General features: G+C 40.1%; 1 protein-coding gene across 4 annotated transcripts in view; it reads right to left on the bottom strand.

Annotated features, from left to right (window-relative positions):
- KIF5B (kinesin family member 5B) overlaps positions 1-22718 on the bottom strand; it is a 77830-nt gene extending 55112 nt beyond the window's left edge. For 2 of the 4 annotated variants that reach the window (XM_038389544.2, XM_038389542.2), the window contains exons 1-7: positions 22171-22718; positions 10240-10327; positions 2624-2697; positions 2021-2125; positions 1497-1545; positions 1033-1088; positions 863-950 (exon numbers count right to left, since the gene is read on the bottom strand). In XM_038389544.2, coding sequence (XP_038245472.1) covers positions 863-950; positions 1033-1088; positions 1497-1545; positions 2021-2125; positions 2624-2697; positions 10240-10327; positions 22171-22296 — 586 coding nt within the window. In that variant the 5' untranslated portion in view covers positions 22297-22718. The remainder of the gene's footprint in view (positions 1-862; positions 951-1032; positions 1089-1496; positions 1546-2020; positions 2126-2623; positions 2698-10239; positions 10328-22170) is intronic. The other 2 variants (XM_038389545.2, XM_038389543.2) reach the window with 1 other exon arrangement.
- Positions 22719-25548: the final 2830 nt, after the last annotated feature.

A 25548-nucleotide genomic window follows, 5' to 3' on the forward strand; every position in this document is an offset into this window, starting at 1 on the left:
GGCAGCAGGAATAGGAAATTTCCACCAAAAATAGCAGGTCCCAACATTTTTCTGATGAAGTCCTCTGTGGATGAAAAGCTTGTCCATTCCCTTGGCCAAATGCTGTCATATTTTTTGTTTATATTCTCTTTCCTTCTGCCTCAGTTTTACCTTTTGTGCCTCTGTTCCCTGACCCCACTGCACCATTTTCTGTTTTTCCTCATTTTGCCATCTCATTTTGTAGCTTCCCCTCCCTACGTCCCACTCAGAAGAAGGCTACATGTTGCCTACAGTGAGAGTCCACTGACAGCTCCAAAGACACAAGGCACATACTTTTACAACTTAGTGGAGTGCCATAGGACTAAAGAGAGAAGCTTAGACCTATGGGATGCTGCCTAAATCTGCAGACAGGTAAACATGAGCATCTCGTGATCAGCTTTGTTATAGGCCTCTGCAGTAGTAGAGACAAAAAGCAGGTGGCTTCATGAGACACAAACTGCTTTACTTCCAGACACAGGAGTACATTCAAGGGGTGGGGGACATGGATCTGGGATCATGACCTTTCACTACCCCATGCTTGTGCTCTGCCCCTACTCCAAGAGAGGGCATGCAACCTCAAGTTGAGTAACACTGTCCTAGAAAGAGGAAGTTGGATGAAGGGGAGACAAACTAAATAGACCAAGATTGTTTTAATTTGTCAACCTACTCTTGCCGCAAGTGACACACTGAGGCGAGTTACACAAAAGTCAATATTTCAAAAAAAAAAAAAAAAAAAAAACTAGAACTATTCACTTACATTCACAGTTTGGGCTTCTCTCATTTATAAAACCAATGAAAGGAAAAGAATGCCATGGGGGGGGGGGGGGGGGGGAGAACCACTTACTTGTAACTGCTACATGTCTGTTAGATTTTCCTTCATCTATAGTATCCATTACTTCATCCGGACTACATACAAAACGTTCAGTGCAGCCCTTTAAAAATTGACAAAGCATAAATAAGTGATATACATGGAGAAAAGATAGGTTAGTTCAATAGTGTAACACTTATACTCACCTTTACATAAGGAACTCTGTTTTTGTCTTCATGAACAGAAAGATTGGTCTTTGAAACTGGAAGAAAAAAAACAAAACTCTACAGATAAGATATTTCATTTGTTCAAAAGAATAATACGGTGAATGATCATATATATCCCTAGGGAAACAAACATCATTTCCCATGGTATCCCATGCAATTCTTATATACTAACATCTGAACAAGGATTTACACAAAGTGGCCATTAGAGAAACCCAAATGCTTTTATACAGATAACACATTATACAAAGAAAAGGCATAGCTATACTTAATTTTACAATTGTAAGGTTATGAAAGCCAACAAAAGACTACATTTATAGTTGCCATTTACAACATATCATTAATGTGCCACATAACTATCCTAATCTGGCGGTAAAGTTTCTTTCCCCCTTCTTTGCAGTCTAACAAGTTGCTATCCCCATCCTACATAAAGGGCACAGACTTACCATCTAAAAGGTCTCTTATTTTATCCAAGTATATTTCAAAATATGACACCTAATAAAAAAGATACAGCATTAAAAACACAGTAATTCATAGATTTTTGGCCAAAAGGGACCATTACAATAATTTAGTCTGACTTCCTGCCTAACACAGGAGACTTTCTTCCTTCCAGTGATTCCTGCACCTAACCCAAGAACTTGTGGTTGAACCAAAGCATCTCTATTAGAAAAACATCCAAGCTTAATCAATCAAGTGAGGGAGAATTTACCACAACCATTATCCAAGTTACCAAAGGATAACTGCCCTCACTGTTAAAGATTAGCATCTTATTGTCAATGAATTCCCTATTTATGAAAAATAGGTATTCCCAACCTCTGGGCCCAACTGTCTTTGGATTCATATCTTCCAAATAAATTGGGAGCCTTGCACATATACCAAAAAACCCCAAAGATATAACCATCAATTACTTTACTTTAAAATTAGATGCAACTTTTTGTTTTAATAGTACTTCTTAAACCAAGCAATTTACCTTAATGTGGAACTCCAAATTTTCATCCATGGAGTAAATATAATTGAAGATATCTTGCACTATTCTTGGAATAATCCCCATCCCATCTGGATCATGAAGTGTTCCCTTTTGAGAAAAAAAGACAACTAAATGAAATATTCTTTATCAGTTATAATTCCATGAACACAACAGATTTCTAATATTCAAAGACGACAAACTGAACACGGAAGGAGTTGATTTTAGAATAGTAACTAGAAAGAAAATTTTTAAGAAGTCTTGCCAACCCATTTAGGACCAAGATTTGTTAAGGTAAAAAATGACCCCAGGAATCTTTTAAATAATAAATTGAAGATAAAAAGCTGCTATTAATGGAATACCTAGTATTTCTTATTCTGCTGCTGGAGGGCCAAATAAGGCTCCACAAATTAATTACTGTTATTCCCAGACTCATGGTAATAATGATGCCCAAAATACTATATTATGATCAAGCCCACCAAGAAATTGTGGCGGAGGGATGCCAGATGAACAGAGAAGACTGAGGACTTTTATTTCAAAAGGAGAAGGGTATAACACGATGGAAAAAATGATAAAATATTGTGAGAAAGTCCTTTTTAGATACCTTACCTCCATAGTGTGTGTTTTCCCAGATGATGTTTGTCCGTAAGCAAATATTGTACCATTGTATCCCTCAAGTACATCTAACAAGAAAGAATTTATGCATTAGTGTTCTTTTCCAAGCAAACTTTCCTATGGAGAAGTTTGCAAGAAGATAATTGAATGTTTGATGGACAAATAATCTAATTTAGGATTTTGACTCCAAATGACTTTTGACCATTACGAGGTGTTTCCACTATGAACACAAGTCTAATAAAACAGAATTGCATGACAGAGTAGGAGAAGTTACATTAATAAATTAAAATGTAAACTAATGCATTACATAAGAGTTTCAGACTCAACATACAGACACTTTTAAAAGGTGAGCTGCAAAGGAAAAAAATGGGCTTGTACCTTTTTGCTTCTTTTTAGTATATAAGGCAGGGAGAAAGGCTTTCTTAAAAAGTTTACATTAGAAATTAGTGTCTTGTTTAGGCTGGAAAACTATGAGAACTGAAAAACTAGGAACAAAAATACTGGGCTTCTGAGGACAGAGGAAGAAATACTACAACATGCTGTTATTGGATAACCAGCCCACCCAGAGAAACTTTCTTTTTAACTTCCAGTAGTTAAGAGGTTAGCTTATGCCATAAGCTTAAACGTTTGTATCCTTTCTAAAGCTAGGTTTTTTAAAAGTATTGTGACTAATATATGTACATTTCAAATTTATTGTAATATTTATTGAACTGATATTTTTGTTATCCATATAAATATCTAAACTTTTTTGAAGTCTCCTAGGTAACTTGCCTCAATGATTAATTCACTACCACAAGTTTATAATTTAATTGTGACTTGTGTGAAAAAGGAAATTTTTATCAGTGTTGAATTTGCCAGTTTCATTAAATGGCACCTTGTCCTTGTGTTATGAGATGACAAACAGAAATTCCTCATCTACCTCTCAATACTATTAATTACTGTACTTGCGAGGAGACTAGTAAGGAGGAACACGATGAAAGGGAGTAGTACCAATCTTTAAAACTCTTCATGACAGTTTAACCATCCCCTTAATCGCTCATCATCTGAACTCCCTCAAATAATGCAGTGCCTTTTTACTTATCGCCTCACAAAAAAAAGAACACTGCAGTCCAGGTTAGAACACACTATTTATACAATTGACATAATACTTCTGTACTATTCATCTCTTTGTTCCTTATGCCTCCTAACTTTATTTGCTTTTTAGACAATTGCTGCATATTGAGCTTACGTCTTAACTTTGCTGTCCACAGTTATGAATTTCCTAAGTTTTTACAGTTAATTTAGAACCTTGAAAGGTGTATGATTAGTTCAAATTATCTCTTCCAATGCTCATTATTTAGCATTTGTTAACAATTAATTTCATCTGCCACCATGTTATGCATTTTACCTAGATTGGTAAGGATCCTCTGAAGTTTCTCAGTCTTCTGCAGTCTTGCTCAAGTAATTTGTATCTGTAAGTTTGAGTACCAAACGGCTCATCCCCTTTTAAAATCATTAATGCATTCAAAACAAGTGCTACTGCAGACCCTTATAGCAACTCACTGCTAAACTTCTGCTATGATGAAAATTTAGCATTTATTTCTCTGTTTTATCTCTTAGTCAGCTTCTGATCCTTGCCAGTAAATTCCCTATTACCCCAAGACTAATTTTTTTTCTTTAATAATTTGTGAAGGTTTGGTTAAAAGCCTTTTGAAAGCCCAAATTTATATCAACTGGGACACCTTCTCTTTACCCAATATTTTACTGACCTGTTCAAGGGATTCTACTACCGTAGTAAGGCAAGATTTTAATTCATAGATTCATAGATACTAAGGTCAGAAGGGACCATTCTGATCATCTAGTCCGACCTCCTGCACAGCGTAGGCCACAGAATGTCACCCACCCACTCCTATGAAAAACCTCACCCATGTCTGAGCTATTGAAGTCCTTAAATCACGGTTCAAAACTTCAAGGAGCAGAGAAGCCTCCCTCCAGTCAACCATGCCCCATGCTACAGACGAAGGCAAAAAAGCCTCCAGGGCCTCTCCAATCTGCCCTGGAGGAAAATTCCTTCCCGACCCCAAATATGACAATCAGCTAAACCCTGAGCACATGGGCAAGATTCACCAGCCAGATATCCAGGAAAGAATTTTCTATAGTAAATCAGATCCCATCCATCTAATATCCCATCTCAGGGGATTTGGCCTATTTACCCTGAATATTTAAAGATCAATTACTTACCAAAATCCCATTATCCCATCATACCATCTCCTCCATAAACTTATCGAGTAGAATCTTAAAGCCAGATAGATCTTTTGCCCCCACTGCTTCCCTTGGAAGGTTATTCCAAAACTTCACTCCTCTGATGGTTAAAAACCTTCGTCTGATTTCAAGTCTAAACTTCCTGGTGGCCAGTTTATACCCATTTGTTCTTGTGTCCACATTGGTGCTGAGCTTAAATAATTCTTCTCCCTCTCCTGTATTTATCCCTCTGATATATTTATAGAGAGCAATCGTATCTCCCCTCAACCTTCTTTTAGTTAGGCTAAACAAGCCAAGCTCCTTAAGTCTCCTTTCATAAGGCAAGTTTTCCATTCCTCGGATCATCCTAGTAGCCCTTCTCTGTACCTGCTCCAGTTTGAATTCATCCTTTTTAAACATGGGAGACCAGAACTGCACACAGTATTCTAGGTGAGGTCTCACCAGTGCCTTGTATAACGGTACTAAAACCTCCTTATCCCTACTGGAAATGTCTCTCCTGATGCATCCCAAAACTGCATTAGCTTTTTTCACAGCTATATCACATTGGCAGCTCATAGTCATCCTATGATCAACCAATACTCCAAGGTCCTTCTCCTCTTCCGTTACTTCTAATTGATGCGTCCCCAACTTATAACTAAAATTCTTGTTATTAATCCCTAAATGCATAACCTTACACTTCTCACTATTAAATTTCATCCTATTACTATTACTCCAGTTTACAAGGTCATCCAGATCCTCCTGTATAATATCCTGATCCTTTTCCGAATTGGCAATACCTCCCAGCTTTGTATCATCTGCAAACTCTATTAGCACACTCCCACTTTTTGTGCCAAGGTCAGTAATAAAAAGATTAAATAAGATTGGTCCCAAAACCGATCCCTGAGGAACTCCACTGGTAACCTCCCTCCAACCTGACACTTCGCCTTTCAGTAGGACCCGTTACAGTCTCCCCTTTAACCAATTCCTTATCCACTTTTTGATGTTCATATTGATCCCCATCTTCTCCAATTTAACTAATAATTCCCCATGTGGCACGGTATCAAATGCCTTACTGAAATCTAGGTAAATTAGATCCACTGCATTTCCTTTATCTAAAAAATCTGTTACTTTTTCAAAAAAGGAGATTAGGTTGGTTTGGCACGATCTACCTTTTGTAAAACCATGTTGTATTTTGTCCCATTTACAATTGACTTCAATGTCCTTAACTAATTTCTCCTTCAAAATTTCTTCCAGGACCTTGCATACTACAGATGTCAAACTAACTGGCCTGTAGTTACCCGGATCACTTTTTTTTTTCCTTTCTTAAAAATGGGAACTATATTAGCAATTCTCCAATCATTCGGTACTATTCCTGAGTTTACAGATTCATTAAAAATTCTTGCTAATGGGCTTGCAATTTCAGGTGCCAATTCCTTTAATATTCCTGGATGAAGATTATCTGGGCCCCCCGATTTAGTCCCATTAAGCTGTTTCAGTTTCGCTTCTACCTCTGATATGGTAATATCTACCTCTATATCCTCCTTCCCATTTGTCATGCTACCATTATCCCCAAGATCCTCTTTAGCCTTATTAAAGACTGAGGCAAAGTATTTGTTTAGATATTGGGCCATGCCTAGATTATCTTTAACCTCCGCTCCATCCTCAGTGTTAAGCGGCCCCACTTCTTCCTTCTTAGTTTTCTTCTTATTTATATGGCTATAGAACCTTTTACTATTGGTTTTAATTCCCTTTGCAAGGTCCAACTCTACTCGACTTTTAGCCTCTCTCACTTTATCCCTACATGTTCTGACCTCAATTAGGTAGCTTTCCTTGCTGATCCCTCCCATTTTCCACTCCCTGTATGCTTTCTGCTTCTTCATAATCACCTCTCTAAGATGCTTGCTCATCCAGCTTGGTCTACAACTCCTTCCTATGAATTTTTTCCCCTTTCTTGGGATACAGGCTTCCGATAGCTTCTGCAGTTTTGATTTAAAGTAATCCCAGGCCTCCTCTACCTTTAGATCCATAAGTTCTTCAGTCCAATCCACTTCCCTAACTAATTTCCTTAATTTTTGAAAGTCAGCCCTTTTGAAATCAAAAACCCTAGTTGCAGATTTATTTTTGTTAATCCTTCCATTTAGTTTGAACTGAATTAGCTCATGATCACTTGAGCCAAGATTGTCCCCTACAACCATTTCTTCTATGAGGTCCTCGCTACTCACCAAAATTAAATCTAAAATGGCATCCCCTCTAGTCGGTTCAGCAACTACTTGATGAAGGAATCTATCAGCTATCGCATCCAGGAAAATCTGAGCCCTATTATTACTAGCACTGATCCTCCAGTCTATATCTGGGAAGTTAAAGTCTCCCATGATCACGCAGTTTCCATTAGTATTTACTTGATTAAAGACATTAAAAAGGGCTCTATCCATATCCAAATTAGATCCCGGAAGTCTATAGCACACCCCAAGCACTATCGTAGGACAGGCTTTACTAGTTTTCTTCCCCAATGTAATTTTTGCCCAGACGGACTCTGTCTTATCCATTCCATCGCTTCTTATTTCTTTACATTCTACCTCATCATTGATATACAATGCTACTCCACCCCCTTTACCTTTGTTTCTGTCTTTCCTAAACAGCACATACCCTTCAATACCTGTAGTCCAGTCATGACTACTATTCCACCATGTTTCTGTTATCCCTATAATATCTGGTTTCACTTCCTGCACCAGTAGCTCTAGTTCCTCCATTTTGTTACCTAGACTCCTCGCATTGGTGTACAAACATCTTAATTTTTGCTGTTTGGCCTCGCTCACATTTTGTACCCTATTAGGCACAGTCATTCTACAGCCAGTATAACCTATTAGACTAGTATCCACACCGCCCTCGCTCCTTATATACATTCTCCTACCCATGGCTGTATCCTTTCTTACTTCGTCTTCTTCCCTCTCAATGCTAAAATCTGGCATGGAGATTTTCTGGACATCTCCCATCCATCTCCCTCCAATTCCTAGTTTAAAGCTCTCTATCAGTTGTGCCAGCCTCCATCCTAGAAGTCTATTTCCTTCCCTACTCAGATGAAGTCCATCCCGAGAGAATTGACCTCTGTCCGTGAATGCCTCCCAGTGGCCATACATCCCAAAGCCCTCCTTATAGCACCACTGCCTAAGCCATCTGTTGACAGTCATAATCTTGTCAGACCTTTGTTGCCCTTCTCTAGGAACAGGAAGGATCCTGCTAAAGATCACCTGAGTCTCAATTTCCTTAAGTGTCTTCCCCAGCCTAGCATAGTCTCCCTTGATACTTTCCAGCGAGAATCTGGCTCTATCATTTGTTCCCACATGAAGGATAATTAGGGGATTCTTTCCCGCTCCCTTTAGGATCCTTTTCAACCTCAGGTCTACATCCCGTATCTTAGCACCCGGAAGACAGCACACCCTTCTATTCTCAGGATCAGCTCTAGTTACAGGCCTGTCTATTCTTCTCAATAAAGAGTCCCCGATCACATAGACCTGCCTTTTCCTGGTGACAGTGCTATTCTCCAGTCTCTCCCCTGTTCCCTCTGGCTGCAAGTTCTTTCCATTCCTATTTTCCCTTACAATCTTCCTCAACCCATCCTGTATCCTCCTGGGGCTCATATTTGGTGTAGTCTCCCTTGACTCTTCCCCTTTTTCTATAGGACTAGCCTCTCTTCTCTTCTTCCTTATCCTTCCACCTTCAACAAGTACCTGCTGAGCCCCTTCTTCATTTTCCAACTCTGCAAACCTATTCCTAAGCTCTATTTCTCCTTCACTAGCCCGTCTTTTTCTCTGCCTGGTTCTTTGAGTCACATGTTTCCACTGACCACTTTCCTCATCCAGTCTCTCCTCAAAATTCCCCAGCCCTGCTTCCATCTGTGAGTCTGAGCTTTTCCCTTCAGATACCTCATATCTTTGCTCCATCATCTGCTCAAACCCCTTCCTAAACTCAACCAGACTTTCCACCTGCATCTCCAAACCTCGTATCTTTTCCTCCATCAGCTCTATCAGACGACATTTCATGCAGAAAAAACTCTTACCGGTTCCCCCCTCCAGGATCATGTACATACCACAGCTTCCACATCCAGTCATCCTCAATGTGTCTTTCACTACAGGAGTGACTCCCACAGCTGCCTCTGTATCTGTCATCTCCTTCCCACCTAAATCCTGTTAATCTGGGAAACAGGAGCCACACCAAAAAGACCACACACCCCCCAGCAAAAGCAAACCCCAAACAAGCACCACAAGCCAAACTCCCACTCAAACTCCCCTGTTTAGAGCTCTGTTTGATAGCTCCTTTGCCGCTGCAGCTGTCTGTGCCACTGCCTGACTGGCTGGCTACCTTTATAGGGCCCCAGTCAGAAGCCCCACCCCCTAAGCAGGGCTCAGCTGCTCTCTCAGCACAAAGCCCATCCCCTAATCAGGCTCAGCTGCTCTCCCAGCACAAAACCCCTACACACACACTCAAATACTAAAAATACAAAACCAAGTACAACTACCTTCTCCTCCAACAGAACTCCCACTCAAACTCCCCTGTTTAGAGCTCTGTTTGCTAGCTCCTGTGCCGCTGCAGCTGTCTGTGCCTTATTTTTGTGTCTTATTTTGCAAATGATGAACTGGTTAGACTATCACATGGTGATTTTCTAGGTGTTTTATAATTATTTTAAAAGGATTGCCTCAACCAAATTTTAATATATTCAAGGACAGAGATTCTGTACTCTAAGATGCATAAGCATTAAGGCAGGAGTTCTATCTGCAGATCTTCACTATAGTTGACTAAAGTTCTCTTTACTCAACTAAGACAATCTCAAACTCTTACTTAGCTATGTATTATACAAGCTTAGAAAAAACATTGCATATTCTTGATTTTTGAAGGTTTATACTAATCAAGACTTTATCCTGGATCAGGTATTTCCATAGTACAGTCTATTCCTATGCCATATTTCAACCCCATTGATTTTGGCTGCAATTTTTTTTTTTTTTTTTTTAAAAAGTCTCGAGCATCATTTTAAAATAGAAAAGTTATATTTTCCCATCCTTTTACTTAAGAAAAACTTCTCCCCTATAATTGTCCAAGAGAGAATTTTAATGGAAGAGAGCTTGCCTGAAAAATTGCAACCTGACAAGATCAACATTTCAAAAACAGCTATGAACTGAATACATGGGTTCAGAATTGATGTCATTCATCAACTTTAATGGTAGTGATTGCTGCCACTCCTGCTATAATTCATGCTGTTTCTTTTAGATACAGTTTTTGGGGGAAAGATGGGTAGGAAGAGGAGAGATGGAACTACATCACAATTTTCAACAGTAAAAGCCACTTAACAGCCTATTGATGGCTTCCTTATTGTCAAGTTCAATGTTCTTCCTTACCTTTTACAATTTTTTTAGCACAATCATTGTATACTTGTTCCTGCGATGTACTTGACTGGAATACATGGTCAAACACATACGGCTTGGACTGAAAAGACACAAGAAGAGTAAAAAATCCCCGTCACAGAAAGTAAAACTGAACATTTTTCAAATTTGAACGGTCCATATTAAGCCTGCTTCTACAGTGTCTTTTTGCTTTTGTTTGTATACTTGAAGCCTTCAGTAAGAGGAATTGATTTATACACAAGTTACCAGAGTGAAAGATGATCAATAGCTGACCACATACGAATGAAGCCTTGAACTAAACTTACTTGCATCCTGAAACCAGCCTAAACAGTTTTTCAAAAGAACTTTCACCAGAAGTATGCCCCAGTCTCACTTAATTACAGTTTGGCAGTAAGTCAGTTCATTTTAAGTTTTCACACAAATCTTAAACCAAAATGCTCAGGTTAATACTGTACACCCAAGAACATTGCTTCCTCTGAGAAAAGGACTAGAAGGTTATTACTTCAAGATTCTGATAGATGAGACCCCTCTTGAAAGGGAAGAGTAGTAGCGTTCTAGAGGTATGCCAAGAAACAACAGTGCTTATAGGCAGAAGCCAAACCTGAAGTCTATGCTGGAAAAGCAGACTGCTGCCTATATTTTATTCTCTGGATGGAAGGAAATATTCAAGCTGCTGAAGTACTGAATTCTACTTCTAAGTGTTTCAGTTAGTGCAGACTTAGTTTTGGACTTAGCAGGTTCTTAGAGGTGTCCATTACTAATACTTTGGTGACTACATGCTGATCTGACTAAAGAGACAATGTAGTATTATGTCTCTGAGGTAGAGTATGTCACTATCCCCTTTTTCTGGAGTATGCGGCTACCACTCCCATCGTCCAAGTGACTACTCTGAGACGCTCATAACCACTCCCATCGGCATGGTAGATGCATTATGATGAAAGAAATTTTGTGTTTTGGGACGGGATTTCCCAAAGCACTTAAGTGATTTAGGACACAAGATTCAGGGATCTTCATCAAATCATTTAGGTGCTTTTGGAAATCCCACCCATGATCTAATACACAGTCTAAGAAGTTTATCCAAGCCAAACTAAAACTGGGATGGACACTGTTATTAGCAAGACAGATGCCTTCTTTAACAATTACTATCAGTCTTGAGATGTCAGGCTGAAGTTTCAATAAGCACATCTATAAAATTAGCCATTGAATAAAGGATACAGCCATTTCCTCAATCTTCCTGTAGTGACTTTAATAAAAGGAATATTAACAGGCATATCTGCTATTTTGTGTTGCAGGCCAACTCATTATAACTCACAGGTAACATTTGTCTAATATGCAAAAGTCTGCATGCACTACTTCATATAAACATCCCTATTGCTGGATCAAGTTGCCCCATTATCACCTTTTGTACCATATCTACACTATTCATATTGTGTCCAATAACATCCTAAACAAAAATTATGGTGTACTGTTGATGTGCCTGGCATTTCTTCAGGTTTAGATGCAATTTGAAACTTCCTCCAAATTATTTCCACTTAAAAAAAAAATTGATATTCATGAATACACTATTTCAAGTCAGGTTTCAGAGTAGCAGCCGTGTTAGTCTGTATTCGCAAAAAGAAAACGAGTACTTGTGGCACCTTAGAGACTAAAATTTATTAGAGCATAAGCTTTCATCCGATGAAGTGAGCTGTAGCTCACGAAAGCTTATGCTCTAATAAATTTGTTAGTCTCTAAGGTGCCACAAGTACTCCTTTTCTTATTTCAAGTCAGTACATTTTTGAGAAATGTCTTAAGTGACTATCAACTGATTTTGGAGACTCTCTAGTGGGATTAAGTCAGGCAGGTCATTGTTCTTAAAACATTACATCTTGCAGTAATCCATATCTATCTTTAACAGTTAAAAGACTGTTTAACTCATCCAGTTTTTTTTCTTCATGTAAATGGTCAAAGTACCCGATTCCTGATGTTTCGGGTACAATGTTTTGTTAATTTTTAGCTTTTCATTTCCTCACATGGGAAAATGAAAACAGAACTATAAAACAAAGCTGTAAGCTACATAAGAAATTTCCACAATTCTTTGTTAAGTAGTGGATAGATAGGTTAGTGATGTTGTCCAAAACAATCAAACTCCTATATTTTATTTTGATTTAATGCCAAGTCCTATAGGAATTTCTTAAACATCACATTCAGTGTGCCTGTAACATTTTAATTTCAATCAAATTAAACTTCATGTTAGTTTAACTTTTTTGAGCTCTTTAGAGAGAGACAAGGTGGATGAGGTAATATCTTTTACTGCACCAACTTCTGTTGGTAAGAGACAGAAGCTTCTTTGAAAATCAGTTTAACATTCTTCTCCACATTGTAAGGTATAAAATTTATCCCCATTAACAAACAGTAGGCAGGGAGGTTGAATTTACTAACTCTACTTAAAATAATTTAGCTATATCATGCCTTTATAATTCTCCTTTAAGCTGCCACTGAGATAGTACTATGAAAGGGCAGAGCTTAGAGGAAAAAAAATAATCAAATTTTCTTCCCACTCCTTTTGATTTATAGGATTACTCACTATACATACTACACTTTGTTGAATTTTATGGATTAGTTAAAGGAAGTAATCTATATATAATAAGGACTTCTCTCTCAAACAATGAATCCCTTATTTGAATTGATCTTAAAATATAAAGTTTATACATCACAAACTTCAGGAACCCTTGACAGATTGACTTCCTCCAGAACAGTTCCCTGTAATAAATTTACTAAATCTACCAGAATCCCCACTAGATTCCCCATTCTCATTACTGACCAAAAAGGTGGCGGTCTTGGTGGCATGCCCTGAAAGTTGAGTGATTACAGACCAAACCAGGAATGCAAATTCCAAAGGTTCAGTGTCCTAACAGAATAGTCTGCCTGTAGTCCACTCCCTCCCATCACACTTTATACCAATGAGGCTCTAGCTCAGGCATCTCCACTGATCCATATTTGTCAAACAACTGTTTTTAATTTTAAAACGATCAATATTTCAATGCCAAAATAAGCAGAGGTGATAAAGAAGAGCTTTGCCTAGAACTACATATACACCTATCACAAAAAACAGTCTGAAAGATTGTTGTGAATTCCAAACAGGTTTCATTTATTTGGCATTTACAATATCAATTCTACCTGTTTTCCAGTGGCCTACTTTCTCACAGCAGGACAACCAAATTTCTAAAACAAAAAAAAAATCTTTACGAAAAGAAAAAAAAAGTATGTCTTTATACATTACGAAGAAGCAAACCCTATTTTTCAGTGCCCAGATTGCACCGTTATTGTTGCACAGATTTCCCTCACTTTGCCACAAACACCTTAGCTGCATCAAGAGGCTATGACTGAAAGCTTTCTGAGGAAGGGTACAGAATCAGGCCTTGCTCTGGATTGCAGTTTTTGGGTATTACCATAAGTGACAAAAAACAAGCTGGACCATCACATATACTCTATACGTTAGGTATAACAACCCTTCTGTTTTGGAATACAGATATCCTTTTGACTAGGAATCAGACTCACAATAGCTCAGTAAAATTACAAATTAAGCCTATAGATTGCCTATTCATTTGTGCGCCAAATCCCTATTTTCCAGTCTCCCCAGAGCCCACAGACCCGGAGTTAAACATCCAGATTCACCTCTTTCCCAGAGTTTGGCTGTACTAGAAACAAACATTACCCCATAAGAATCAGCCTAAGCTTCCTCCTTGGCTGCTTCTATGGTGTCTTGGCTGCTTCTATTAGTTCTATGAACCTTCTCAAAATGAACCTAAATCAGTCCGTCTCAAAGCAATATTCCAAGCCCTCATTGAAGCTAACTTGCAGCCACCTGCCAGCATGACCCAGCAGTAGTTACTCAAATCTTAATGGAGGCTTTTTACAGACTTTGACACAGTATCTTTTTGTTATCATAATTAATGGCCAGTTTAGCTGTACTGGGCAACTGTTTTCAGTATTAGCCTACATTCAAATATATTCGAAACAATTGAAATGTACAAAACTTTGCTCTTCACAGATGTCCGCTGGCAAGTCATCATCTCCCAGTGTCTTGTTCATAGAAGACAATTCTGTTACTCTTAATGAGACAGAATCACCTCTAACTTCAGGTTATCCTCAGAAGTACAGAAAATAAATTGTATAAAAGTATTATTTATTTCTATTGCATTCATACCTATAGTTTTAAAGTTTACTGTAAGATTTTCAGAGTCCATCCATAACAATGTGTGGCTTGGATCATCTTGTTTTCTGATCCTTAATACCTGGAATAGTCTTTTCATTATTGATACTGTAAGATGAGCAGTCAGTAATGTTCCATTTCTGTATCACAACGTACACAACGCTTTTAACGCTAAAGCATATTCTTTTTGCTAATGTAATCATTTTAGAAACCCATTCTGTGACACTGTAGCTGGCTTATTCTTGGCATGAGGAGCACAAGACCATTTATAAAAGATTGAGATATTAAAAAAAAAAAAAAAAAACAGCTTTTCTCCCAATGCAAAACAGTATGACGGTATTGCTACCACCATTTTTTCCCCACAAATATACAAAAAATGTAAAGCTTTAGGTCTAAATAAAGATTCTTAGGACTGAAGAATCCCGTGCACCGCTACAGACTAGGGACTGAATGGCGAGGCAGCAGTTCTGCAGAAAAGGACCTAGGGGTTACAGTGGACAAGAAGCTGGATATGAGTCAGTATGCCCTTGTTTCCAAGAAGGCCAATGGCATTTTGGGATGTGTAAGTAGGGGCACTGCCAGCAGATCGAGGGATGTGATCGTTCCCCTCTATTAGACATTGGTGAGGCCTCATCTGGAGTACTGTGTCCAGTTTTGGGCCCCACACTACAAGAAAGATGTGGAAAAATTGGAAAACATCCAGCGGGGCAACAAAAATGATTAGGGAACTGGAACACATGACTTCTGAGGAAAGACTGAGGGAACTGGGATTGTTTAGTCTGCGGAAGAGAAGAATGAGGGGGGATTTGATAGCTGCTTTCAACTACCTGAAAGGGGGTTTCAAAGAGGATGGATCTAGACTGTTCTCAGTGGTAGCAGATGACAGAACAAGGAGTAATGGTCTCAAGTTGCAGTGTGGGAGGTTTAGGTTGGATATTAGGAAAAACTTTTTCACTAGGAGGGTGGTGAAACACTGGAATGTGTTACCTAGGGAGGTGGTGGAATCTCCTTCCTTAGAAGTTTTTAAGGTCAGGCTTGACAAAGCCCTGGCTGGGATGATTTAGTTAGGGACTGGTCCTGCTTTGAGCAGGGGGTTGGACTAGATGACCTCCTGAGGTCCCTTTCAATCCCGATATTCTATGATTCAAAGAAATCACAAATGGAGTGATTTTAGCAAAACTTATCCCTTTTTTCCCCCATTAATTTGAGAGCACACATTTATTTTCCATTCCCATCCCTCTTTCCCAGTTTGAAACATAATGTACTATTGCTCTGTCAGTGACAGAGTTCAAAGTAGCAAAAAAGACAGACAAGCAGAGTCCCAGCACAGTATTCTGCTTCTAGGAAGAAAAATGATGCTTTTCAATTCTTTTGGGGTGCATGAGGAGAATAAGATTCATGTAGAACTGATTTTCTGCAACTGTAGAGGGTGCAGGGTATGTCATTGGACCTTAGTTTTCCAGTCCTCCATTCTTATTTTTCTGTGTTAAGATTGTAATTTGAGTGCTTCCTTACTTGCTTGCTTACATAATATATCATATATAAGGCTCTGTGTACTCTGCAACCAGTAAGGATAAAGTTCGGCAGCATTTCCTCTGCCAGAGGATAAATGGGAAAATACTATCAGTGAAATAGCCCTGGTATTTAATGTGATGGTCTCCATTTTATGATGGCCCCATGTTCAGTTTCAACACGAGAAGTTTTTGTAATGAAAATACATAATTGCAGCTGGGAAGATGTTAGGGAAAGCTGGTGATTCTAGCAGATGGGTGGGGGACAGCTGGAATTTTAGCATTCAAGCCGACCTGGGATTATCGCTCTAGCTGGATGTTGTTCTAAAGGGATCAACAGTGAAACAGTTAACAATGCTGATATTTAAAGTGTCTTTAGGTTTTAGAATGAACACCACATTTGAGATGAACAGAGATTATTACTAAAATGATATAGCACAGTAGCAATACAGTATACTTCCTTCAGTATTGAAACAAGTCTTCTAGCCATACATTTCTGCACTATTACAGAGTTTGTCAAAGCCATATGCTTTGAGAAACTGTTGTACTTTCCCTAAGTGATCAAGGTTCGGCAAAATATTAAACTAACCACCACCGAAAAATCCAAATTTTTCAGCTACAGGTAAGAGTACAGCTTCTAACATATGCAGTCATTTTCCATATGAGATCAGATTATAATATTAAGGTGGAGTACTTTTACAAGTATGGAAGTGTTTTTTTCTTTCTAAAATACAAAACAGCATACTATTGTCCTACTTCTGCTGTTTTGTGTAAGTGTCCCACTTCTTGCATGCCCTACCCTCTTTCAATGTTCCATATGAATTACATTTTCTTTCTGAATATTGCTTTCCTGCTGCCAAGACGATGAAGTCAGTAGAAGAAAGTGATCTTCACTAGTCTGGTTCTGCAAGAAAGTGACAGAGCCAAACCTTTCTTTAACTTAATATACAAAACCAGTTTTAAAGAAGTATATTCTTTAAACTGAAAGCCACATATATTTAGATATTCAGGGCAAGGACCAGGCCTTGCATGTTAAGGATACTACCCAGTTAATTAGAAAATATATCTGATTTTCTGTTTTTTTAGATGACAGTGAGGCAAAGATGGGAGTGCTCTCTACATTACCGAATATAGGCATTTGAAGGAAAAATAGGACACTGCTTATTTGTATGTCAATACCCAGACTCCTCTTCCAGATCTCAATCCAGACTTAAGCAGTTGTGAACAGTCTGAAAGGTCTGGGTGTGACTGAGGACACTAGTTTATTTTTTGTTTCCTTGAGGGGGGAGAAACAAATCACAAGACAAGAAAGAGCACATATACAGGTACTAAAAGTGGCATACAAGCATTTCATTCAGAGTGATAATGCTCTCTGCTTGCAAACAAACAGTTTCAAGCGTAAAAAAATAAAGGTCAAAACCACATACATATGAATATGCTGGTTTCTCTTCATGTGACCTTTTCAGTAAGCACTCCCCATAACTTACATTTAACACTGAAGAAATATAAATCTGTGGGCAACTCCAACAGGGACTTATAAAAACATGTTCACTGCAGTTGTGTTAGGTTCCAGCTTGCCTTGCATACATTCTTAAACAAAAAGGCATTATAATGAATTCAGCATTAAAGAACCCAGTTTTCTCAGCATTCATGCTGTAAATATTTCAATAGAGTCATTAGCTGGAAAAGGCTTTACTATTTTAAAAGCACAATAACTTAAATTTATCAATTTGAAAATTATGCTGCTGCAATCATCAAGGAAATATCATCAGTAAGACAGTCATGTTTAGACAAGATTAAGTTGCCTCGAGTTAGGTGTCATAATGCTTATCATAGCCTGGACCACACTTGAAAGCTTTACCAACAACTCACCTCTGTCGGCACAGCCCAAACCCCATGATTTGTCCTTGTCTACACACACCCCATCATCATTGTGCTTGCTAACTTGTTAAAAATAATATTAAAGCACAATTCACTTTCCTAGCAAAGAGAGGAGGAGCTGTGCTAGGACTAAATTGCATAACAACATTTAGGGGGCACAGCTATTTCCAGACAGTCTCAGTGCTCCTCACAAAATGCCATGTTTAAAGATGAAGATATTCTACCTACAATAATTACAACACTTAAGGTTACTATAAACTGTAGGGATTATAGAATTTGGGGGGGGGTTGTTTTTTTGTTTTTGTTTTTTTTACTTAACTTGTGTATTTGACCAGTGAATATATTGTCAGTTTCACTATTTCCCTCTACAGTCAGTTCATCCCTCAATGAAAAAATACCTCTAATTATTTAAAGGAGATCAGAAAAATCTTTTTTTTTTTTTTTTAAAGAAATTTGTGTTCTGAATCTTTAAAAATTAGAGGGTGTTTTAACAAAAATTAGATTTTTTCTTTAACTTAGTCAATTTAAAGAGAGGTTAGGTTGACAGCTTTTTCTAGCACCAAAGCAAAAATATCTTGAGCAAATCCCCAGTGTTAACAGTACTTGAAGAAATAGGATAATACTCACCCAACCTCCAAAGAACTGGAGTCACAATGAAAGCATGTCTTTATACTGCTATAACAAAAATGTTACATGCATACAAGTCCACATACTGTCTTAATGATGTGCATTTGTTTTTTTAAACACATGAATTCATCAGGAAGAACAGCTAGAAAAGATTCCCCTTAAAATTAACTATTTCTAAAATGAAAAAGACTTTCTTGGAATTAGAATTCAAAGCCCAAGAGATATGGCCTCGTGCAAGAACAATTAAGGAGCTACATCTTTCTTATAGCTATTGTTCTTCAAAACAAAATAATATTGCATCTCAACCACAAATTGCTGTGAAATAATCAACATCTACAACTACAATAAATCATTTTTCTAAAAGACAGAGATGGAAAAGACACACTTGTCCAGGATAACAATCATGCCTGTAGATGTATGGATGCCCAGGAAAAAGAAAACTATTGCTGCTTTCCCCAGAAAGGAAGAGGAAATCAATGAACGCATGTGTATGGTTAGAGTAGGACAAACCCACAGAAGAATACTGGGAGCATCTCTGCTCCCACTCTGTCTCCTATCTTATTTCTAATCTTGCCCTTCTTCCAGCCAATAGGGACAACTCTCCGAAATGCTACAGGGTAGGTAAGAGGCAAGCTTCTCCATATTTCAGCATGGGCCTGCAGAGGCAGAGTTGTAAGTACCATGGTCCAATCAAGAGGGTGTAGCCTCCCCTTGAGCGAGGAGGCTGTGAAGAGAATCCTAGCCCAAGTTACTGAAAAGAAGAGCTTGGCAGGCAGCTACCACTATATACAGTGGTGAAGAGAAGCCCGATAAGATATGCATGAAAAGGAGAGGGAAACTGATGTACAGTACTCTGCATGGAAATAACTGAGGAATGGGTTTAGGAAGGCTATTTCAGACAAGATATTTCAGACAGGCTAGCTGGTTAAGTGTTCAGGCTACTAGGGATCAGTGAAGCTTTGAAAAACCTGACTAACTCATCCTTGGAGATAAACTGAATGGTCATGAAAGGTGCAAATTTGAAAGTCCCAGAGAATTAGGTCTTCAATTTTATTTAGTAATCAGAGGATGTGATTTTGAGTTTGGGAATCTTGCCATATATCAGGAGTAAAAATGCTTTATGTTACTGGAATGATGGGAATTCCAGCATATTCACTGTAAAGAGCATTTGTTACACACCCAATGGTTGGAATATCATGAAACAGGACTTAAAAGACTGTCAGTGGTACCTCAACCTATCAGTGCTTTCCTGGGCACTGGTCCAAGGCTGAAAATAGCAAGTCCTGGACCTAAGACTACTGGATGTTTTACATTTAGCCTTCACTATTGCAGAGGAATACAGTTAAAAAAAAAAGTCATTACAATGCATGTTAATTCCCTACTAATTCTGTCAATTTCAAGCTCCATGTGGTCTCTAAGGAGAAGGACTAGTTTGCCTCACACTGACTTAGTGAGTCTCCAGACCACTTCATCCTTCAGATGTTATTTTGAAATCTTACTAGAAAAGCAAAGCTCGCACCACTGTGATATTTTCTTTACTACCCAGGGAAAATTCTAGCTTTTCCATTAGTGGTAAAAAGTAGCAATGAGAAAACATTCAATCATTTTTTTAAATTTGTAAAAACTGACCATCTTGGAGTTCTTGTGGAAGCTCCTACATAGTCTAAACCATAATGGTAATGTTTCTCAATGTCCACTCCAAATTACCTGACTTTTATCATTTAAAACCTAAACCATGGATCCTCCTAATGAACTTCAAGCCCCTGCCCCATTAGCAATGATTGCACTTTGGCCCAAAAGGTAGTTGCTAGAAGGTTAGAGAGAGTGAGGATGGAACAGAATTTATCACCTAGAAAATCTGATGCATCTCAAGAACGGACTTTACAGCCTTTGATTTCAGATGGGGCACATGGTGCTCCTCTGAATGGATACTCAGGACCAAGCATGAAAGTGAGCACGTTTACTTCTAATAGTGACCTCAGTTTTGTCATATTCTGCATTTGCTAACTGTCTAGATAAAAGATAGGCAAGCTTCTGGGTAACTGTGAGAATTAATGCAGTCTGCTTCACCAATCTCTGAAATGAGATCTTTAATGGGCCAATACCAGCTAATTTCACAAGCATTTTGCTGGCTTTTCAGTGGCCTACTTACTACTGATCTGATCTGAATTTATACCAGAAACAGCAAAAGGTTCCATATTCCATTAGCAATCCATTTGTTTTCTAAAACTGAATTTAAAGTATTACTTCTCTTCTACTTAAAGCCTTGTGCTATAAATATGAAGCTTTCTAACAGAATCTTTATTTACTGTTACACATTTGTTCCACTTCCAAGTTAAGCTGTTATGGATAGATATGTTTAATTTGGGTTGCTTCAAGAAGAAAATATGGTGTACAGAACCTACAATCTAAACAAATATTAGCAAGGTAAATTTTAAAGTATATTCCTCATTTCCTCTCTAAATTTGCAATTGTGACACTGTGGCAAAATTCTTCATCTGAATGTGCAGATCAAGAATGAGTACAAGTGAGAGATAATTACAGGAAAAAAAATCTTTGTACAACCCATTTACCAACAAATGCAAATGATACCAGAGAAGACTATTACTGTAAATATAGTCTAGCTCTCCATTCAATAACTCACTCTACAGCAGCTGCATTGCAAACTGGCACTGCTGGAATGATCTTTTCCAGGACACCAACAAGATCTCTTCACAGCAGGCCTCTATTCTACAGAAAGTGATTTTTGTTAAATTGCAAACACATATGTGTGATGAACCACAAAGACATAAGCAGGCTCAATTTATTTTGCTGGACAAAGTATTAGCGCACTGGTTGATGTACTGATCACAAAAGCCACTCAACAGATTTTCTTTTGCCAAAACTATTCAGTGGACAAATTACTCTGGTAACTTCTTTCTTAGACGTTACTAATGCAGACATTACATTAGTTGCCAAACTCATTAGCTTACACAAAAGAAGCCTAGATCTTTTGCCCATTTTCTCTCTCTTCCCATACACCTATTTCTAGGATGTCGGTTCTTTATTTTAAAATTTCACTACTGTATTCACAAAACCACTCTCAATAATATCCTGAAAACAGAAGAATGGAAAGCCCAATATCTGGGGCGCTCTATTCTCAGGAGTCACCCTGCTTATTTTGTACCCTAGTTCAGTGCAAACTTCCTCAGACCGATTAGTAAAGAAAGTTACTACTGGTCAGTAAAGAACCATCCAAATCCACTAATGGCCCACGCACTGCTGTATACACCATTTTCCTCCACACATAAGAGCTGTTTCTCTATGTCTCTTAGGTGGCGTGGGGGAGGGCACTCATCGCAGCACTGTTCTGCGATAAAGCACCACAACTTTCACATGCACAGTGTATGAAATGTGCACGACGGTCCCACCTCAATTTCAAAACCGCCACTTAAGTCATGCCCAAAGTTTCGAGTGCTGTTTGCCTAAGGCTCTGCAAGAGGGAGTTTTGGATTAGGCGGCAGCTTTAGATAGTACCTGTACTCCGCCCGGCCAAGTCAACCCCTGTGCCTGCCCTGCTCCCTCCTCTGCGCTGTCATGCCCCCACGAAGCCCGGCTGCTCCCCTCGCCTGGCCCCCTCCGCTCTCGCTCAGCTCTTCTCCGACCGGCCTCTCCCCTTCGTACCGCGCCCATCCCCGTGGTGTCCGGCCCCCTCCCCAGGCCGGCGCTCACCGCGATGATAACGGTGTCCTCTCCCTGGAACTTGGCGATGTACTTGTCGCCGCGGGTCACCTCGGAGTCGTTGAGAGGCCTGAAGCGACACATCACTTTGATGTTACATTCCGCCGGGTCCGCCATCTTAGGCCAAAGCCGCCGCCTTCGGGGCGCTCAGCCCAGCCGCCGCGCCGCTCACTCCGGACTCCTGCGAGCGGCCGCCGCCGGCAGAGCAGCGCCTCACTGAGCGGAGGGGAGAGGGGAAGGGGAAGGGCTCCTCCCTGGCCGCCGCTGCCGCCTCCTGCTCTCACTTCCTCCCCAATATGGCAGCCATGGCGGCGCCTGCAGCCGGCGAGACCGGACCCTCCCCTCCTCGAGCAGAGGCGCTGCCGACAGCAGGGCAGGGAGGGGGTGACGTCACCCTCCGCAGGGAACTCCTACCCCGCCACCTCAGACTCACCGCGCAGGCGCGCATCGAGGACAGCGGCGGCGGCCGCCGAAGGGCTCGTTTGCGCAGGCGCGCACTAGGTTCGGCGACTAGGGGGAAACATGGCTACCCGCAGACTCACGTATTTCCTGCGCAGGCGCACAAATGGGGGTTGGGCCATGTTGTAGCGCAGGCGCGGTGATCGGGTCAAGGGGGCAGATTAGAGGTGTGGGGTGTGAACAGCATGATGGAAAGGTGCGGCGGCCGAGGGCTCCCAGCCCTGCTTTCAGGCAGGGGCGGAGCGACAGGGGTGCTGCCAAGGGCTCATTTACAAGGCTCTGTGCCTGTCAGGGCCATCACCCCTGCAGGTGGTCAGCCCCTGGGTTCTTCCCCCCAGCAGTCACCCTGTTTTCAAAATACGTAACCCGGGGCAGTTTTGTGGCATCACGTTTTAGCATCACAAAATCATCATTAACCATGGCTGTGATATATCACAGATCCACCCAGCTATACCACGGGCATCTGTATGAAAGTGCTCATGAAGCACTGGGCGATGGCGTCGCATGCATCGTCTGTGTGGTTTCCTATCTTTTTAAAATCATGTCCACGTGAAATTGTAATCGGAAGCCATGTGCAGCTCCTGGTTAGAGCCCTCTGGCTCTGGCAACCACAGATGAGAGGCAGGGAGGGAGCACCAGGCCCCTACGTATTTTCACCAACTGCCCTGGGAGGGGCCAGAACAGGAACTTTACACAGACTAGACCAGGCCGTCACTTTTCAGGCTCATTGCAATTTTGTCACCTGACAAGTAATGACAGGCTTTGCCTTGAACGATGGTTGGCACAGAACACACTACATGTTGAAAGTAAAATGAGTGTACAAAGCATTTCATATAGTTATTTGGGGTACCATACGTAAGGTAACATAAGAACGGCCATACTGGGTCAGACCAAAGGTCCATCTAGCCCAGTATCCTGTCTTCCTGGCACCAATGCCAGGTGCCCCAGAGGGTCTGAACAAAGCAGGTAATCATCAAGTGATCCATTCCCTGTTACCTATTCCCAGTATCTTGCCAAAAGAGGCTAGCGACACCACCCCTGTCAATCCTGACTAATAGCCATTGATAGACCTAGTCTCCATGTATTTATCTAGTTCTTTTTTGGACCCTGTTATAGTCTTGGCCTTCACAACATACTCTGGCAAGGAATTTCACAGGTCAACTGTGCATTGTGTGAAAAAATACTTCCTTTTGTTTGTTTTAAACCTGCTGCCTATTAATTTCATTTGGTGACTCCTTGTTCTTGTGGTATGAGAGGAATAAATAACACTTCCTTCTTTACTTTCTCCACACCAGTCATGGTTTTATAGACCTTTATCATATCCCCCCTTAGTCATCTCTTTTCCAAGCTGAAAAGTCCCTGTCCCTTTAAACCCTAGTCAATACAAACCCATTGATTTTGTCCAGTTTAGGTCAAGCTTACCTAACATCTTTCATTTTGTTTTGTCAAAGCAGTGGCAGGGATGTTGGAGAGAACTATTGAATAGCCAAGCTCATTACCTTGTTCTGCCTCTGTGCTCCTGGGCTGGAAGAGAAGACATCCTCTCACCCATCAATTGACTCATCAATTGGCTTCAAGGCTGTAACAATTTTCAGAGAGAAAGTTAAAATTGAATGAAGTTTTAAATGTAATTGAAACATAATTAAATCCTTCAGCGTGAAGGCTCTCAAGGGGTGGTTCAAGCAGGTTTTACCACCTTGCTGGTTTAAATTCAGATATACTATGAGCTTTTTCCACTGCTGGAGATTGAATCCAAGTACAAATTTACTTCTCTGTTCAATTTAGTCTGCTCACATTCAGAGATTACCAGCCTGCAAAATAGAAACTTTTAAAATGGCATGAAATTATTTAAAAAAAATGAGGAAGCCTCTTTCTTAAATTAGTAAGATTAGTAGGTCTAAATGGCCCCTAATGGTAGCTGCACTATTTATGTATTTTATGAACAAAAGTGGAGGCTGTGCTTATACATTAAATGTGAGGATTATGATTTTTAATGGGGACTGATCTGCCACACAGCATTGTCTATCCCCAAGACCTTTCTCACAGCAAAGACTTGGTTGAATACGATGTGTTTGTTGGGGGTAGGCTATTTAGATGGATCCTGTTCCAAAACTAGTGTGATGGATCTGCAACACAGGGGACTACACCTTTCACCAGCCCCCTCCCTACTGCATATCCCCTTCCCTTAGCCAGGTACTGAACCCGGAAGGGGCCAGGGTCTATTGAGAAGCAGCAGCCACATTGTGAGGGAGGAGCTGCAGAAAAGCTGAATCCAGAGAGGACCCTCAGGAAATGTACACAGAGCCATGCGTGAAATAGGCTGTGACTGTCAGACATGAGAGCAGAGGTCTGGGTGGGACTTATGGAGGAGCAGAAGTGGCTGGGTAGGGAGCCAGTGCAGAGTGGCCCAATGAGAGGCATTAACTGAACCTCTCCTGGAAATCTGCAAGTTCTTATTTGATTGAATATAAACTTGGAGCAGGCATCGCTAGGCCTGAAGAGCCTTGACTGCCTCAAGTGGATTACCCCAGTGGCCCAACCAAGAACCACTATTGCTCACTTTGAGCTATAACTATTCAAGCCTCTGTACCTAGGGTATATGCAAACTTCGGCTTTCCTGCCAGCCCTAGTAAAATACCTTTTCACATAGCCATGTCTGAAGGATTATGGGAACTCACCAGGGCTAATAATGTCTACAAAGCCTACCTGCTGAAGAACCTACAGTGATTGCCTCAGAATAGCAGTGTACATGGCATGCAACTGGCATCCTAGGGTTTGGTGCACTCAGACACTGTGCAGCCCCAATAATTATACTAGCAGATTATGGATCATGCATCTGGGAATCATTCTAAATATTACCAATTGTCTAAATGTATTCAGAGCTGTTTTTCTCACTTTAATACATGATGT

This window comes from Dermochelys coriacea, chromosome 2, assembly GCF_009764565.3.
Source record: "Dermochelys coriacea isolate rDerCor1 chromosome 2, rDerCor1.pri.v4, whole genome shotgun sequence".
Taxonomy (NCBI): Eukaryota; Metazoa; Chordata; order Testudines; family Dermochelyidae; genus Dermochelys; species Dermochelys coriacea.